Here is a 17,854-nt window from a genome sequence, read left to right on the forward strand (position 1 = left end):
TTGGTTTGAAATAGTAGGACAAGCAAAGGAAGTTTCCCTGAGGAATCTGTGTGATTTGGTTTGTGTGCATGATCCTTGCTTTTGTTCTTTTGGAAACTAGAGTTTCAGGTGATTCGTCAGAGACTACACTCCGGGGCATTAAGTTTTCGTGGGTATAGGGTTTGATGCTGTGAGTTTTTGTGGTGATGTTAGCTTTTCTTAGTGGACTAGATATTGTTGATTCTAATTCACAATCCATCTCAACCATCAGAGTGATATTGACTGGCTATCAGCTGCTATCCATGCCAAATCCTGATTCAGATTCCTGAGAGGAACGAGAGGAGCTTTGTTATCAAAAGCTTATAATCTTCCTTAGGCTGGAGATATTATGAAGTGGCTTAAATTCCTGTAGGTTTATCGAGTTTGGGTTTTCTGGGCCTACCTATACACTTGGATGAAATCTAAGAATGGTCTTATCTCTGTAAACAAAGGGTATAATCAAAACTTGGCGGATAGCCTTTCCAGAATGTTGACCCCAACATTTTCCTAGAACACGTTCTGATCGAGATCCTTCACTTGACTAAGCCCAGCAGTGCCATAGTATTGCTTGTTAAGATTTAGAAAAAGCATATATGATTCGATTGACTGGAACTCTCTTGGATCAGTCCTCATGCACCTGCAATTTGCGGCAAATTGTTCATCCTTGGTAATGACCCGTGCTTCTGCTGTGGAGTCAGCTATCCATCCTATGGAACGATGAACCCATTGAATATTTTAGTTTGTTTCAATTACATGGCCCTGGAAAACATCAAGCTTGATACCCAGAACGCTAGTTCATCTGTAAACAAAGCTTCTTTATATGTGGGAACTATTACAGCAAAATACAAAGTGCTATACACAAAAATAAAGGCTCTAGTATCTTGTTCTGGAACAATGGCTTTGTTCTACTTCTAGTAGACCCCCTTCTGGTAGGTGCGCTCACAGAATTCTCCTCCAAGAACGTCGCAAGCATCTCCTGGAAGTACACTGCAAGAACAGATCAGAGCACGCAAAGACAGATCAGTCTTAAGATTTCCAATTTCAAATTTTTCAATACTCATTCATATGGTCATATATGTAGTTCTTAGAGGCCCTTACGTCTTTGGATCATTGTACTCTAAATACTCTCTGTCGACGAGGTCCGCGGCAATCTTGGCCATGTTGTCTGTAGCCTGCTGTCTGGGCTTCACCTCAGGGTACATCTCTGCAAGACAGGTGTCTCCGCCGATGGTTTCACAAGCTTCAGCTGGGAACACACTGCCACAAAGACCGACAAGCTCACACTGATTACACTACTAGCTTTAGAAATGACTAAAATGCTAAAATTCATGTAGCTGATATCATATGATGATGGATATGGGCTTGATGTATTGGTGTTTTTCCCTTCACTTACGAGAAAGAAGAGCTGTAATCGACGGAGGTGGCCTCAGAAGCCACAGAAGCAGCCTTAATGGGAGCAAACCGAGAAGAAAGAGAGGTGGCTAGCGGCTTTGGGACTGAGAGGACTTTGGCTGGTGTGAAGGGGAGGACTTGAGGTGCCAAGCACAAAGCTGCCTGCATCTTGAAAGCTTTTGATGGGTAGTTTTGATTTCAATGTCTAGTTTGGTGATGAAGATAAATCAATAGGTTCCAATTTATAGGGTAAATGGGTAAGGTTGGGGCTGGTATGTGTCAGAGCAAGATATTTGTGGACGTTGTGGATAAGATAAGGGCTTCCTTTTTCATGTTGAGTCTGACTTCTAGGATTGAGAAGCTTTCCGGGGTGCCCATCATCTGGGCTTGTATCTTTCTACTTTTCACTCTTCCAAAATATCTTTGGCCCAAGAAAAGTTAGAACAGAAGGAAATATCTTTTCCAAAGTGTTTCCTGTACAGACTCACCCGCGTAGCTAGAGTCCTGTGGTAAGTATTTTTAATCTTATTTAAAAAAAAAAATTTCCCAACTTGAACCGTAAGCATAACCTTAGACACAAAAGAGTAGCTTGTTTGTCAATATTTCACATAAATTCACAATTTTGAACTAATATTAATTACATATAAACACATGTCAATAATACCATTTCTAGTAATTTTAGAATTAACATATTTTTTTAAGTATTGATTAAACACATATAAGTATAATAATACCAAAAGTATTTTTTAAATGATCAGATCAAGTACTAAATTAATAAATGTTTAAAATATATCCTATGTCTATATCTTTCAAATATGAATTTGTTAAACTTCTTTAAATTTTAAATGGGTTGGTATCCAAATTAATTTTATCTCCATAACTCAAAATATAAAATTTTCACAAACTTTTTAACCATAAATGGATAAATAACACCTATCCCTTTAGTAAATCAACCCATTGCCATCCCTCACAACCACAAAAATTTCACATTAATGCTTTTAACAGTTACCAGGCACCAATTTTACCAACACTACCGAGCCTCAACCTCTCATTATACTAGTAATAGTGTACAAAAATAAACCAGTCCAGAAGATGAATTGAGAATAATTTTACGGTATCCTATTGGACTTTCACGGTAGGCAACAACAGAAAGATTGGAGTTAGGCTAAAACATGGACAAGCAGAGGAAAGCAAGATGGCAGATCAGTTGCTCAATCAACTTAAAACATGAACTCTCTAGGACTGGGGCATCTACAGATTATCCGGTCAAGAACACATGTTTTGCATGGTAAGAACGAAGTTGAATGTGGCAACATCCTCATGTAGCAAACTGAAAAGAATTAAGACAGAACAGAAACATAAAACTAGCACAATCTAAGCCTTAAAAAAGAGAAGTGCATGCTATTTAAACAAGAAGTAATGTTCCCAAAAATCTTCAACACTCAGGCAGAAGAACAATTTCAACACAAGGGCATGAAATGCTGAGGTCGGGCAATCTCTGATCTCCTTGACATGTTGGCTAGATCCTATGATCTCACTGCCCTATGGGTTGTACATTTTGACCGGATCATGTTTTGTTTTGATCCAGCAAGGTGAAGGGAATGGTAGTACTAATTCGCAGGGTCTCCATCAAAGAAGCCGTATGATAAATTCTTCAAGATGTGAGGCGAATTAATTAGGGCTTGCCATCAACCAGTCATTCCGTCTGAATATGAGAGGCCCCGTTGCGGTTTGATTATGCATCAGATCTTGAGGAATGCCTCACACAAACCAGATCATCCAACTTATTGCCATCCATTTTGTATAGTGTGACACTTTGCATCTGTCCGTAGTGATCCTGTGCCTCCTTTCTGAGACTCTCGAATGGCATGACTTCCCATTTACTGTAATTTGAAGACTTTCTGACAGTAGACATGTCTGGAGATCCAGAGATGGGCATACTCTCATCTGGACTCGCAGTGCCCCACACCTTACAGCTACCAAATTGTCCCAACCCACCAGCTTGGCCAGTTTGACTCCTCTTCAAGCGCAAAGCAGCTGCATGAGCACTGCCTATCATTTCTCGGCTTGGAACATCAGACCAATCTTGCTTCCTCTTTGATCTCATGGGAGAATGAATTCTAATGACCTGAAAGGCAGGAATTCTGGCATAAGATAATGTCGTATTTGATAAAATAAAAACTTGTCAACATGTTTACAAAAGAAATCATACATACACCAAGACATTCTAGAAGTTGGTAATAAGCCCGCCCTTGAAGTGGATTGTGCCCTTTCCTTGGTGTAGAGAAGTATCGGGTCCTATGAGATAAATGCAGGTTAGAGAGGAGGAACAGAGTTGCTATCAAGACCATAAAAGTTGAACTAAAATATAAAGAACATAGACAAGGTTTCTTTCAGGGGAAAAGAACAATTACAAAGGTAAACGCACCATTCTGTATAGCCTGGATCAACTGTGAAACCATATATGTCAACAATGTCACACATGGAAAGTGCCAGTTCTATAGATTTCATTCCAGTTCCCTTGGCCCCTCTACGTAACACAATACCCTGGAATAGATAAACTGGATTTGGAATACTCTGCAGATGCACATTGCAACATGTTAGTGGTGCCGAAAAAAGCAGCTTCTCTAGTATTCTCCCATGCACAAGAAATTCAATTACTTCATTTTCCTGGCACTCGAAAGAAATTTGAATCTAAAATCACATTTAGCTCACTTCATGCAGAAACAGGATGTGTGCTTGGTTGAGAATAATTTTCCAATAAGGTCCAGCCAATGCAAGGTCTGGCAGGGATATGGATTGTATGGTAAACTTAGGGTTTTTAAATGTCTATCAAAATAATGTCCCAGTAATAACAAGCCTCATCTGTCAACAGGAAACCTCTTCTTTCATGAAGAAGGGACATGTTGGTAAGGATATATTTAGATGCCAAGAGGAACAACATAGGCAACAAGCAAAAGAGGTCAAAGTACTTACTATTATTGCTATTGAATAAATAAAGAGGTCAAAATAGATTCACACAAAAAGATTCATGGAATCAAGCTGTGTTTATTGAACTAATGATCCTAACAATGATGCTCCAGTGTCCCGAGAGTCTGAATGTATGCTAATGCCACATTAGAAATCAGTTTTAGTTCGACTCCCAAATCATATGTCCTAACTATATTGGCTGTTCTGGGATGCAATCACAATGAAACAACAGCTTTCAGTAAAGTGCAATCAATCATCAAATCAGATCTCAAATATTCATTTGTATTATCCAACAAAATCCTAACTAAATCAGTTTGAGATGCTATCTTCACCTTTATCATTGCGTTGAAGTCCCTGTGGGTCACACTTTTGATAACAAGGACTTCATCAGCTGCAGAAAGAGAAAGGTGGTAAGTATTAGCCATAAAAATGTACAATTATACCATGTGACTTAGATCAGAAAAACACCAAAATTTTAAATCTGAATTGGAAATAAAAGATATATAGAAATACTCAGATTTTGCATTGCTCCGGCACGAGGAAATAACCCCAAAATAAACAATTCCATTTCTAACCAATATTAATAGAAAACAGTAAACCATAGCCATTAGAAGACATGATTCAGAATGTCTTTACACTTTTATTCCAAGAAAAGAAGAAGAATCTAGAGATGCAAAGCAGACACAAAATATTACATCATCATTTCCTGATGAACAAGAATGAAATGTAATTGAATGAAAATAAATGGAAGTAAGTATGATAAGGTGTAAACAAGTGGCATAATTTTCCTAGGTCAGGGGGTGGGGTTGGGGTCATGGATCACAGGTTGTCAGGTTCAAGGTTCGGGTGTTTGGGATTTGGGTTTATAGGGTTAGGGTTAATGTGTTACTACACTACTCATTGAAGAATGACTATTTAATTGGATATTTAATCATTTTAAGAACATCGCCAATTATATAAGCTCATAACTGTAAAACGATGTTTTAGACCCTGTTAAGTACCATGGTAGTTCTTGTTCCTGCCTTGGAACAATCTGGATAGCATAATTGGTGATTAGAAGGACTTCTCAAAGTCCTTTCTGATCTCAAATTCCTCTTGAAAGAAAATACAAAAACACACACACATACATATTCACTGAATTCATTGGAACCACACACTAAAAATTTACAGGCCATATTTGAAAAGCCGCCAATTGTGACTTCCAGAATGGAATTAAACTCAACCAACATTAAGTATTATTTTATTTTATTTTTCATTTTACCAGTGGTTTTTGTCATAGACTACCTGTAATACCCTATTCATAAAATTACATACCCAACCTATAAATAACAGCTCACAAACACCATATTTGTCATTCTAGAACATTTGGAGGCACAAAACTGCTAATCAACCATGCTGTTACTTCAGTTTTGAGAAGGTCAGATGAAACCAATAGGAACACATCTTGACCTCTCAAGGCAGATTACACTGAGGAGATGCCCTCGAATGTTTGTGTGGTTGGCAACTCGAAAAGTTTTATCCCATGGTATTTTTGAATAGAATAGAAAGGATAAATAAGGTTACATACATACATATTTATGTGTGTACTTGTATATTATAGATGGAATATGTAGAAGAGAAGCTGTCAATCATTAGAGACACTTAAGGAAGAGGTAAATATTCTACCACTCAGATTATAACTTGCAGTTGTGTTTCCATGTTATACAAGTTGGTTTCATGGTATCAACAATGTGATAGAACACAACTATATCAATTATCTTCATTTACCACCATCCCATTAAACTTTTCCACATGAAAATGATGTTGAAACTTTATCTCATTATTTCCTCAATAGGATCACATTAGGGTGGGCATCAGCATGAAATTTTGCCACATTGTTCTTTTGGATGGATTAGTTTTGTTAATGTAACTTTTAGAAGTCAATTGGCATTATGAATGTTGTGCCCCTTACTTGGTTAAGATAAGGTGCACCTGATGACCATGAATCAGATTTTTTTTTTTGCTAAGAGAATCAGATTTTGACTTGGCCATGTGTTTACAATGTTTGGGTTATATATCCTGATGGCCATTTCTCTTAACATTTATTTTATCATTTATGATATTGGTTTATATAAACTCACATTTGCATTGTCTAAATTGTAATTCAATTATAAATGATACATGCCATATGATGAATCCCCTGATTCACATTTTTGAAAAACAATGCACAGACAAGAGACACATGCAAAGAGAGATATGACGTTTCCTGTTTTGTATGTCTAAAAAGCAACTCCCTAAGAGAAAAAGACTCATGTAACTGTCAGTACAATGATTCATCCCGATAATCGGAATGATGACTCCAGCTTAGTACTGTAGAAAGAATAAAATATTGTGTATATATTCTCTCTTATTTTTTTAACACAAGTGTATATATATAGAAAGTGGTGTATTATACACTAATACCTTCACTTATACTATCAGCACTCCCCCTCAAACTAGAGCAAATATATTGAATATGCCCAACTTCGTACAAATGTAACTCACATGAGGACACAAATGTAACTCACACGAGGACCTCGAAGAGACTTTGTGAGTAAATCAGCCATGTGATCATTGGAGCTCAAAAATGTTGTAACTATATCCCCAGAGAGCACTTTCTCTTTAACAAAGTAAAAATCAACTTCAATGTGTTTAGTTCTCTCATGGAAAACAAGATTAGAAGCAATATGCATGGCAGCCTGATTGTCACAAATTAATTGCATAGACAACCTAAAAAACTCCTAATTCCTCAATTAATTATTTCAGTCATATTAGCCCACATGTCATTAGGGCCATAGCCTTAAATTCAACTTTTGCACTGGACCTAGCAACAACACTTTGTTTTTTACTCTTCCAAGAGACAAGGTTGCCACCAACAAATACACAGTATCCAAATGTAGATGATGTCACTAAGAGATCCTGCCCTATCAGCATCTATATATTCGACAATCTAACCGCGCACATGATCTTCATATGCAATATACCTTGACCAAGACATCTTTAATATAGTGTAGAATACGAATCATTGCATCCCAGTGATTGTCACAAGGCAAATCTAAAAATTGTCTTACCACACTCGCAACAAATGCAATATCAAGACAAGTGATTATAAGGTAATTAAGTTTTCCAACCAACCGATGGTTGCGTCTGAGAACAGAAATGGGCTTTCCCTGTCTTGATGACAATTGATATTCAAATCCATAGGAGTATCTATTGGTTTACACCCAAGCATCATTGTCTCCTCTAGCATATCCAAGGTGTACTTCCTTTGAGAAATATAAATGCCTTACTTTGATCAAGCCACCTCAATACCCAAAAAATATTTCAAGAGACCTAAATCCTTAGTCTGAAACCGTCGTTAAAGACATCCCTTCAACTCAGTGATACTAACATCATTATCCCTTGTGATCACGATATCATCAAAGATATACCACCCAAAAAATGGGGCAGCTAAACTAAGAGCAATAAAAACAAAATGATCAGCTGCACTTTGAGTTAACCCAAACTCAAGAACAACTGAACTAAATCTACCAAACTAGGCCCAAAGAGATTGTTTTAGGTTATATAAGGATTTTTGAAGGTAACACAACAACTCGAACTCCCCTTGAGCAACAAAGCCATGAGGTTACTCCATATACACCTCCTCCTGTAAATCGCTATGAAGGCATGCATTCTTTATATCCAACTGATGAAGAGTCCAATGAAACATAGCAACAAGGGATAAGAAGAGGCAAACTGAGGATATCTTAGCAATAGGGGAAAATGCGTCTCCATAATCAAGGCCAAAAACCCTATTGTATCCTTGGGCAACAAAGTGGGCCTTAGGGTGATCAATCTGGCCATCGAGACCAACTTTAACAATATAAAGCCAATGACATCCAACAGTTGACTTACCCTATGGAAGAGGAACTAAGTCCCAAGTCTCATTGCAATGGAGGGCAGATGTTTCTTTGACCATAGCATTTGGCCACCCCATATTGGATAGGGCTTCCATAACAATGTTAGGAATAGAGATGGAAGACAAAGAAGAAACAAAGATAGAATATCTAAGGGACAAAGAATGATAATTGACAAAATGGGAAATGGGATGTAGAATATTGAACGACAAGTACCTTTATGCAGAGCAATAGGTAAGTCAAGGTCAAAAGCAGAGGAGGGACAACTAATTGGCATGGAGGGTGAGTTGAGCAATTACTCAACTAGTCTGACAATGATGGGTTCTGCAAATGGGTCCAAAAGGCAAGGATGCTGCTAATAAGTTTGAAGATCGAGGTGATCAAGGCAAGATGAAGATTGCGGCGAAGGAGGAAAGGAAATATTAAGAAAAGGAACAAGTAAAGGTAAGCTAGCAAACACAAACTCAAAACAACTTTAGAGGGGGGAAGAAAATAAGGAGATGACTCAAAGAAGGTAATATCAACTGAAACAAAATAGTAACCCAACTCAAGAGAGTAACAACTATAACTCTTTTGAAGACGCAAGTAACCAAGAAAAACACATTTGACTAAATGAGCCAACAACTTATCATGACTAGGAGCAAGCTGGTGGACAAAGTAGGTACCCCAAAATGTACGAGGGAGCGAATGCAGGTCAACTCGAGGAAAAATAATAGAATGTGAAATCTAGTCATTAAGGATAGATGAAGGCATCGATTAATTAACATGCTATTAAGACAACATCATCCCAATACTGGAGTGGAACATGTATTATAAAGAAGTAGCGTGTAGCCAGTCTCAATTAAATGATGATTCTTTTCTTCAACAACCCATTTTGCTATGGGATGCCAAGACACGAAGTTTGGTGAAGAATCGTTTTGGATTTTTGATAGGATTTAAAATGGTGTTGACAAATATGAAAGGGAATTATTACTACGAAGAACATGGATAGACACATTAAACTGAGTTTGAATTTCTACGCAAAATGTAGTGAAGACAAAAACAATCTAAATGATTTTTCATTAAATAACAACCGTATAGTTTGGAAAAATCATCAATAAAGGTTACAAAATAATGAAAACCTTGTTTTGAACTAACACAACTGGGACCCCAAACATTTGAATGGACAATGAAAAAAGGAAAACTAACACATTTATTCCCAACTATGGCTATGTTTCCCAAGTTAACAAGACTCACACTCTAAGGTAGGAAGAGGAAGGTATGAAGACGAGATAGACTAGGAACCATCTTCTTGAGGCTTGGCAGAGATGGGTGCCCTAATCGACATTGGACCTATAGTAGTGAAGCAGTAGTCGTGTAAACTATTGACAAAGTAGGGTGAGACAGATAATAGAGGCCCTAAGACTCATGCCCCATGCCAATCGTCCATCTAGGTCCTCCAATAGTAAACAAGAACAGAATTAGACAAAAAGGTTATGGAACAATGAAGATTATGAGTGAATTAACTAACAAAAGGTAAATTAAAGGGACACTATGGTAAATGTAAAATAGAGGACAAAGGTAAAGTAGGAAGGGGTTCCGTAATGTCGATACCCTTAATTGAGGCATGAGAGCCATCAACCAATGTAATAGTAGGTAGAGACCTTAAAGTTTTGGATATGGGAGAAGAGAGAACTATTACCAGACATGTGATTGGCGACACTTGAGTCAAATATTAATGGTCCAATACAAGATGAGGACAAGTTAAAACAAGCAATTGGGTTACTAGGACAAACAAAGGAGTTGTCGGTACCAATGTGAGCAAAGGATGCAACAGGTGAAATGGCTTGTTATGCTACCCAAGACTAGAGGAACCAAGCATACTCTCCCTTAGAGATAGTCATTGGTAAAGAATCACTAGGGGTGATAGCCTCTTGATCCTCTGAAGAACCAAAAACAATGTGAACAGTCTTCGTGGCCTAAGGTGGGTGGCCACGTCAGTGATAACAAGTCTCATGAGAATGACCAATATGATTACAATAGGTAAACTAGATCCAACCACACCCACCACCACCCCAACATCCACTTGAATTATCCTCACAACTAAGATGAGAACTAGTCTAGGCAGTGGCAAGAGCAGAGTGATACCCAAGTAGAGAAGTGCCATGATCAACAATAAGAGAAGAGGCTAGAAGTAGTCTAGCAAATACCTCCGTTAAGGGCGAAAGAGAGGCACTGCATAGAATCTGTGTTTTAACTAGTTCAAGTTCTAGTTGACTCCCATGAAGATAGAGAACGACAAAAAATTGATCTCATTGCTCGTTGCTTTTTCACATCTGTCTCAAAAGGCATCAATTCATTGAAATTAGTAATGGAAGCCTGGGGCTATCCCAAATAGGTGGTTATATCTAAATCATTATGTTGTAGCCTAAACAGAGCACCAATCACATCATAATACGAGTTATGTCACTCCTATATACAATTCGCAGCCATGGGTCCATAGAGCACTACATTCACAAAAAGGTCGAAAATGGGCATCAAAATAGGACCAATAGTCTGCCAAACCAAACATAATAATTGTGCATCCACATTTTGCCAAGTAGGTTTATTACCCTTGGGAATAGTCGAGATGGACATTGTTAAGCAATCCTCAATCCCATGATCAAGAAACCAGATTTCCCACAGCTGCAGACCAAGCAGAGTAGTTTTTTCCATTTAACTTCTCAGTTGTAATAACTTGTGCATCAGAGAAATGGGGAATGGGAATGTTCATTGATGTGCTTGTACTAGAAGTTGAAGAAGACTGTATGGTGGACGAGGACATGATAGCAAAGTTAACAATCTGAACACCAGACACAAAACCTAACCAGATCTGAAGGAGTACTAACAATCAGCAAGCAAATCAAAATCCTAATTAGCAATGTCCCAAACTGAATCTGAAGTGAGACCTAATCACCCAGATCTGAAATCTCGAACCAAGGAGGGGCTAATCTCGCAAACTAAAATCGCGAACTGAAACAGGCCAATTGTGAATTGCCGTTGGGAAGAGGAAAATGTGAAGGATAAGTCACCAGTTCTGGCTGTGACGAATACCAAATGGTCAAGTATGGAAGTGGCAAACACCAAATCACAACTTGAAAGCTTCACACAAAGAAGAAATGTCACGCAATTGGCGATGGCAACTAGCAACAATGGAGGTTGCACCAAACACTGGCAGGGACAGGAGCTGGTGACAATGGCGGCAGCCGTGGTTTAGGGTGGCTCTGATACCATGTAGAAAGAATAAAATATTGTGTGTATATATTCTCTCTTATTTTTTTAACATGAGTATATATATCAGTGGTGTATTATACACTAATTACATTAATACCCTCAATTATACTATTCAACAAGTATGTTAGTGCAGTTGGAACCCACTAAATTAGATCGAGCATAAGATGACATTGTTACAGTTATTAGTTCTAATGTTTGAATCTTACAATATCACTCATTACAAATCAAAGTCTAAATTTTGTGAGGTTAAATAACTAAGCTCTTACCTAACCAGAAAACACACACTCAGCTCTTAGCAGTGTACACTTTGACTTATCAACGAATGAGAATAATCAAGATCAATCAATTAACTCTTACGGTTTACAAAACAATATGTTCACATATAATTGTACAAGATTTTAATTTTCATTTTGTAGGATCATTCCTCCAAAGATAAAATACAAGATCCCAATTTTTACAACCTAAATGTTGCTATGGTGGAAGACATCATGGTGGTAGGGTTTTCAGTTATGAATCAAATCTGCGGTGGAATTGGGTATTGGATTTTTATGGCATTCTGCTGTTATAGGTTCATGTTGTGTGTTACCAGCAATTGGATGGTATTGATGCTCACTTGATTTATATTGCCATGTGGTATGTTTGATGGGCTTCACCACTTTGCTTTATTTATACCATTAGCATCAAATTTATCTTAGGTTAGGCTAATATTTTTCTAGTTTTCTCACTTGGAACTTTTGAGCACCACTAGCCATGTCTTCCTCATTTTCTAAAATAGAAATTTTTACTTCTATAGAGAAGAAAACAAAGAGGAGGATATGGCCATTAAGGTTTCTGTGCAACGATTATTGTTTTGCTAGGAAAGTTGATGATCCCATGGTAGTCATCTCTTAATATTGATTTATTTATTTCTTTTTTGGGGGAGAGTTATCATATTTATTACATTGTTTACTTAAAACTAATAATTTCTCTAGTGAGCAACTCAAACATAATATAAAATGCTACTTTCAAATTAGATATTGCATCTATGTTAATTCAGATTCCTCAAAAATCACCTAAATAGCAATGCAAAGCATTTTGGAGTAAAAACAGCCCACTAATAAAATATTTGCTAACCGAAAATAATTCAGAGAACATAGGCCATGTTTCCTTCAGTAGGTCCAGGATCCCATGTCTATTACACAACAGCCATGTCTATGGCTCAATTCATGTTTGCAATTTAAATAGATGACAAGGGGCTTGTACCTCGATTTCCAGATTTTGTTGCAGTTTAAGCTGTCAATTTAGATATTTCCACATGTAATACAAATGCATGAACGCAGAGGGATGGAAATGGGAAATTTAGATATTTCCCAAAAAGCATTTTGTTTAACCCCCCCCCAATCCCGATGCACGTACAACAATGGGTACCTATATACTTGATATATTTCATTCTAACAATTCCTATTCATAGTGTAAATAACTTTACAATGATTTGATAACAACGGAATTCGACACTAATGCAAGCAAAAAGCTAAAAACAAAAAATTGCAATATCTTAGATTTTTTGAATACATTAAGTAATAAAAAATACCACATTGGTTTGTCAGTGGAGAGCGTAAGAGGCAAGAGATGCCATAACTAGGTTAAGTTTTGAGTTTGTGAGAACATGTCTAATTCATGTTCCCCATCAAGGGAGGGTTTTGGAAAGTACCCAAGGGGTAGTGTTAATTACCATCCCTGGCAATTAAGATATCTAAAAATCTCTTGCTTAATTTTGTCTCTAAACTAAAAAAATGGAATAATTACATGCTCCACATGACAAATGATGCAACATTGAACATGAGATGTAGCCAAACCAAATCAAATCATCTTTTTATGGACCTAGTTATAAACTCTAACTCATGACATTTTTATGACCAAGACAATTTCTATGTTATTTCCTCTATATCGTAACAGTTAAAATAAATACAGTAATTATCAGCTCAAGTGTATATATGTCTATTATTTAGCCTATTACGTCTTAAAAAATAAATATGGTTAATTATAAATATAAGTTATATATTTTTCATCATTTGTTGGAAACAAGTGAATGAAAATTGTCGAGAAAATTTTGAAGCCATAATGATTCTCTTTATTCACCACTATGAAAAGCGGTCACCTCTTAAAGAGAGAAAAGCAACATACATTAAGCAAAAAACAGTTCTCAAAACCAAGCCCGTGACCTTGTAGATTTGAAATTTATCGAAGATTGACTCCAATACAACAACAATCACAAGCTTTGATCCCTTAGGTGGGGTTGGCTACACGAATTCTAGACATCCAACCATTTTTATCCATGGCTATATCCTCTATAAGGCCATTATATCATATGTCAAAGAAAACTTTAAGGGTTTCTCAAGTTTTCTTCGGTCTTCATTTCCTTCTTTTGTACTTAAATAAATAAAAGCAAATTTTGACATCACTTTTGCCTTACTTTAGAAGCCAAAGATTGTGTTTAGATGGGGTCTTTGTCTATCTTTCAATGTAAAAAAAAACCACTTGTTGCTACAGTCTAAGAGTTCTTTTTCTTTATCTTGCTTAAGGTAAACCATTAACATACATACTTGTGACAAACCATTATTGTTTCTAGTAGACAGCATAGGAGGCACAGAATACTGTATGTAAAAATAAAAGTGTTACAAAGACTGAAGAAACATGAACACTCCCTAAACGGTTTCCTGTCTATATCAAATGCTGACATGTGCTGAGCACCTTGAACAACCATAAAAACATGTCCAATAATTTTTATTTATTTAGAAGGTAGATAATATATAGATTCAGGGAAATACGAGTGTCAATTGCGATAATGCACAAGCCCATCCCTTAAGACACAAATAGATTGCATTTGCAAATTCGAAGAAATGACATAGAATATAGTCATTAAATAAAAAAATATAGATTTGCACCTACTAATTCCTCTTCTTTTAGATTAGTTTTAGAAAATCTAAAACCAAAATTTTGATTGTGTTTATGATAAAAGCTCTCTCCATAATAGATATTATGATTTTCCCTTGTTCAATTTTCGTTTATAAATGTAGAATTTGGAATTTTTTTGTGTTACTATATGCATTTCTTTCTTAAAATGCTCATGCCATGCAATATCTTATTTTTTGAAAAGTATCATACCATCATATTTGAGTTATATGTATTACTGTGGTTCTTAACAAATGCAAATGAAAATGATCCTACCATTGAGCTGAGTTTTCTGAAAACTTTTTTTTTTTATAATAGTTTTCTGAAAACTAAACAGGGAAAAAAGGACTTCTCTCTTAACAAATATAAGGAGGGAATGAAGGGAAGGAAGGAAAGTGAAGAAACACAATATATAAACTTACCGGATCCATTGAGAATTTTAACCATGTTACGAGCAGCACCTCTCACTACTAAGCGAAAATCCCTCTTCAAACCAACATACTTGGCAAATTTCTGCAAAGAAATAACAGCGGGAGTAACAAGTGATTCCACAACAAACTACTACCTAGAACCAAAAAACAAAGGAGAAGCATATAATATGAAAGAGATACTGTGTTATGGTATATTCTTGTTTAATGTTTTTTTAATAAATAAGCATGGTCACATTTACAGATAGAAGATCTTAATTCGAAATACTCAATAGACAAGTTTACTAAGCATCTAGATAGGTGATACAAACAAAAGCTTTTGCCCAAATGTTCAAAGTTAGTTGGTTAATCCATCTCAAAAGGCAACAAAAAACTTTTGAAAATAATTAGAAATAGCAGTACTTATCAACTTTACCTTATTAACAGGGGCCTCATTATCTCGTATCACAGCATCATGACTGTCAATTTCTTCTCCAAACTCTGTCTTTAAGAGATCTCCTGAATTTCCAACAACTGCACATCTCTCAAACTGTCGTGGGTGAAAGGGCGGCTTTGCTGGCAAAATTAAGTTAAGGTGCTCCTCACAAAGAGAGTGATTGTAGCATTTGTCCGCACCTCTACAAAGAAGCATTCACCTCATCATATCCAAATTATTCAACACAGGTATCTTTTTATATTTATTTTCATTTTTGGTGAGTGAATTGTTCACTGCAAGTACAGAGAAGCAATAAACTTCAGTAAAACAAAAAATTAAATGTCATACAACTGTGCTACCCGTTTTGCTGCATAGTCTAACCACCCATCAGGCCGCACATCTAGGTATTCTCTTGTCAACACTGTAGTCATATTACGGTACTGCATTTCAGAAAATCTCAATTTATGTTTTATAATTTAAAATAACTATCAACAAGAACAACTACAATCACCAACCTGTTCCCACAACAGAATTGCCTCACAAACATCGTAATGGTACTCCAAGGGTTCATAGATTTTAAATTGTTCATTGTACTGCAGGAAGGGACAAAAATAATCAGTAAGCAATTGACAAAAAATGCATAAAGGACAAAGGGGAGAGAGGGGAAGCAACAGGAAGAAGAAGCAGACCCAAGTGCTGTTAGTGCCTTCAGGAAACTTAAGAATCAATTTACAGTGGTCAATTATATGTGCTGTAAGTCCAAGCCCTCGGTTTGCCTAAAAGCAAATTGGAAGGTCAGTGGAAGATCAATAATCTAATCTGCACAAATAACTCATAAGTTGGAAACCAAAAGAAGAAAAAGATCGCACTGGCACATCTGAACTGGAAGCACCCTAGCATGAAGCCGGTGGCATTTTGTCTTCATCTCAACTGATAATGCTTGATAAACATTTTTGACAAATTGCAAATTGACAACCTAACTACAACAATAACTAGCAAATGTAGCTTCCTGTAATTCAAGTGCGTTCAAGCAGAAACAACATCAACAAAGAAATACTCCTTCCCAAAATTAAACTGCACTGGAACCATGAATCTCTAACTAGCCAGAGAAGATTGAAATAATAAACATAATTCAAAGGTCCGCGGGAAAACCTAGCCCTTTAGAGGAGCATTCTGAAAACACAGTAACATACTAAAGCATATGCTAACTAGAAGCAAGCAATTGCACTGAGAAAGCTACCCGATCCACTGCCCTACGCTAGAAAATCTTCAATAACACAGATCAAATATAATTCACATCCATCCATCCATACCACACTAACTGTAAAGCTAATGAATCAATTTTATGCGTGCGCGAAATGTAAGATAAAAAATGTAAAGCTACTAACCACGCATTGCTGGACACTGGACTGAAAATCAGACAAGATCCGGACTTCTTCTTTTCTGCTCAGATCGAGTTTCCTGGTGCCTGCAATTAGGCGTACACACAAATAATCAGCGTACTCAAGTGTAGTTGAGCAGGAACCGCGACGAATAAGGCTAGGGTTTGAGATGAAAGGGGTAAGAAACCAGTGAAAAGGTAGGACTGAATGGCGAAAACGATGAGGGAGAAAACGGCGGCGGCGCAGACGAGGTGGAGGAGGGCGGGTCGCTTGGTGGAAGACTTGAGAGGCCTTGTCATCATCGTTGTCGTCGTCCTGCCGTCAGGGGCTGAGTTACCAGTCCCGGCGGCCCAGTCAGCTCCGATTTCCCGAGTTTGGGAGCACTGGAATGGTGTCCGAGAGATGCACAAATCGGAGAAGCCCGGGCCGTGGCGGTGCCCGTGCACCCAGCACGTGCAAGTCACCTGTTTGTCCACGTGGCAAATCCAGGCCCCAATCATCAAGGATGGAGACAGAAGGGGAGATGTTGAAACTACAATTATTGTCACCGGAATTAATTATATCAATAACCACTTAACTTTATATTCGGTTACTATTTAATTATTGAATTTTAAAATATTACTTATTAGTCACTAATATTTCAAAACAGTTACTGTTTAATCACTAAATTTTAAAATATTACCTATTAATCATTAATATTTTAAAATTATTTCCCACTCGTCACTAGTTAGTCATTAAATTTTAAGTTCATAAATAATGGATGAGAAACAATTTTGAAATATTAATGACTAATAGATAACATTTTAAAATTCAGTGACTAAATAGTAATTCTTTTAAAATATTAATGACTAATAAGTAATATTTCAAAGTTCAATGAGCAAACAGTAATAAAATGTAAAATTGAGTGATTATTGGTGTAATTAACTCTTATTAATGGTACAAAAGAATAATTAAGGATAAAAAAAAAAAAGAAATAAATGGGGAGATAGGGTAAATAAGTAAAGAGGACATTTTGAATATTTTAAAAAATTTAGTGGTTGTTTGTTAATCGTAAGGCTAAGTGTCAAGAGTAAAGTGTAATTATTAAAAATTGATAGCTTACCTTAAATTAGTCTTTACCCATGTTTGCAAGATGTAATTATAATTTGTTAT

General features: G+C 36.7%; 2 protein-coding genes across 2 annotated transcripts; both read right to left on the reverse strand.

The window, feature by feature from the left end:
- Nucleotides 1–816: 816 nt before the first annotated feature.
- Nucleotides 817–1,641, reverse strand: LOC127799443 (light-regulated protein, chloroplastic). Its single transcript, XM_052333476.1, has 3 exons — nucleotides 1,412–1,641; nucleotides 1,117–1,275; nucleotides 817–1,005 (listed from the first exon to the last, which is right to left on the reverse strand). Exons 1-3 carry the CDS (start codon nucleotides 1,576–1,578, stop codon nucleotides 930–932), a joined length of 402 nt encoding a protein of 133 aa, XP_052189436.1. The 5' UTR covers nucleotides 1,579–1,641; the 3' UTR covers nucleotides 817–929.
- A 965-nt stretch (nucleotides 1,642–2,606) lies between these two features.
- LOC127800335 (sialyltransferase-like protein 1) lies at nucleotides 2,607–17,203 on the reverse strand. The gene is made up of 11 exons (XM_052334889.1): nucleotides 16,890–17,203; nucleotides 16,709–16,788; nucleotides 16,010–16,096; nucleotides 15,836–15,913; nucleotides 15,669–15,760; nucleotides 15,321–15,522; nucleotides 14,900–14,990; nucleotides 4,713–4,771; nucleotides 3,839–3,987; nucleotides 3,627–3,708; nucleotides 2,607–3,538 (listed from the first exon to the last, which is right to left on the reverse strand). The coding sequence occupies exons 1-11, from the start codon at nucleotides 17,200–17,202 to the stop codon at nucleotides 3,146–3,148; spliced, it is 1,626 nt and encodes a 541-aa protein (XP_052190849.1). The 5' UTR covers nucleotide 17,203; the 3' UTR covers nucleotides 2,607–3,145.
- Between the last annotated feature and the right edge of the window lie 651 nt (nucleotides 17,204–17,854).

Source organism: Diospyros lotus, chromosome 4 (assembly GCF_014633365.1).
Source record: "Diospyros lotus cultivar Yz01 chromosome 4, ASM1463336v1, whole genome shotgun sequence".
NCBI lineage: Eukaryota > Viridiplantae > Streptophyta > Magnoliopsida > Ericales > Ebenaceae > Diospyros > Diospyros lotus.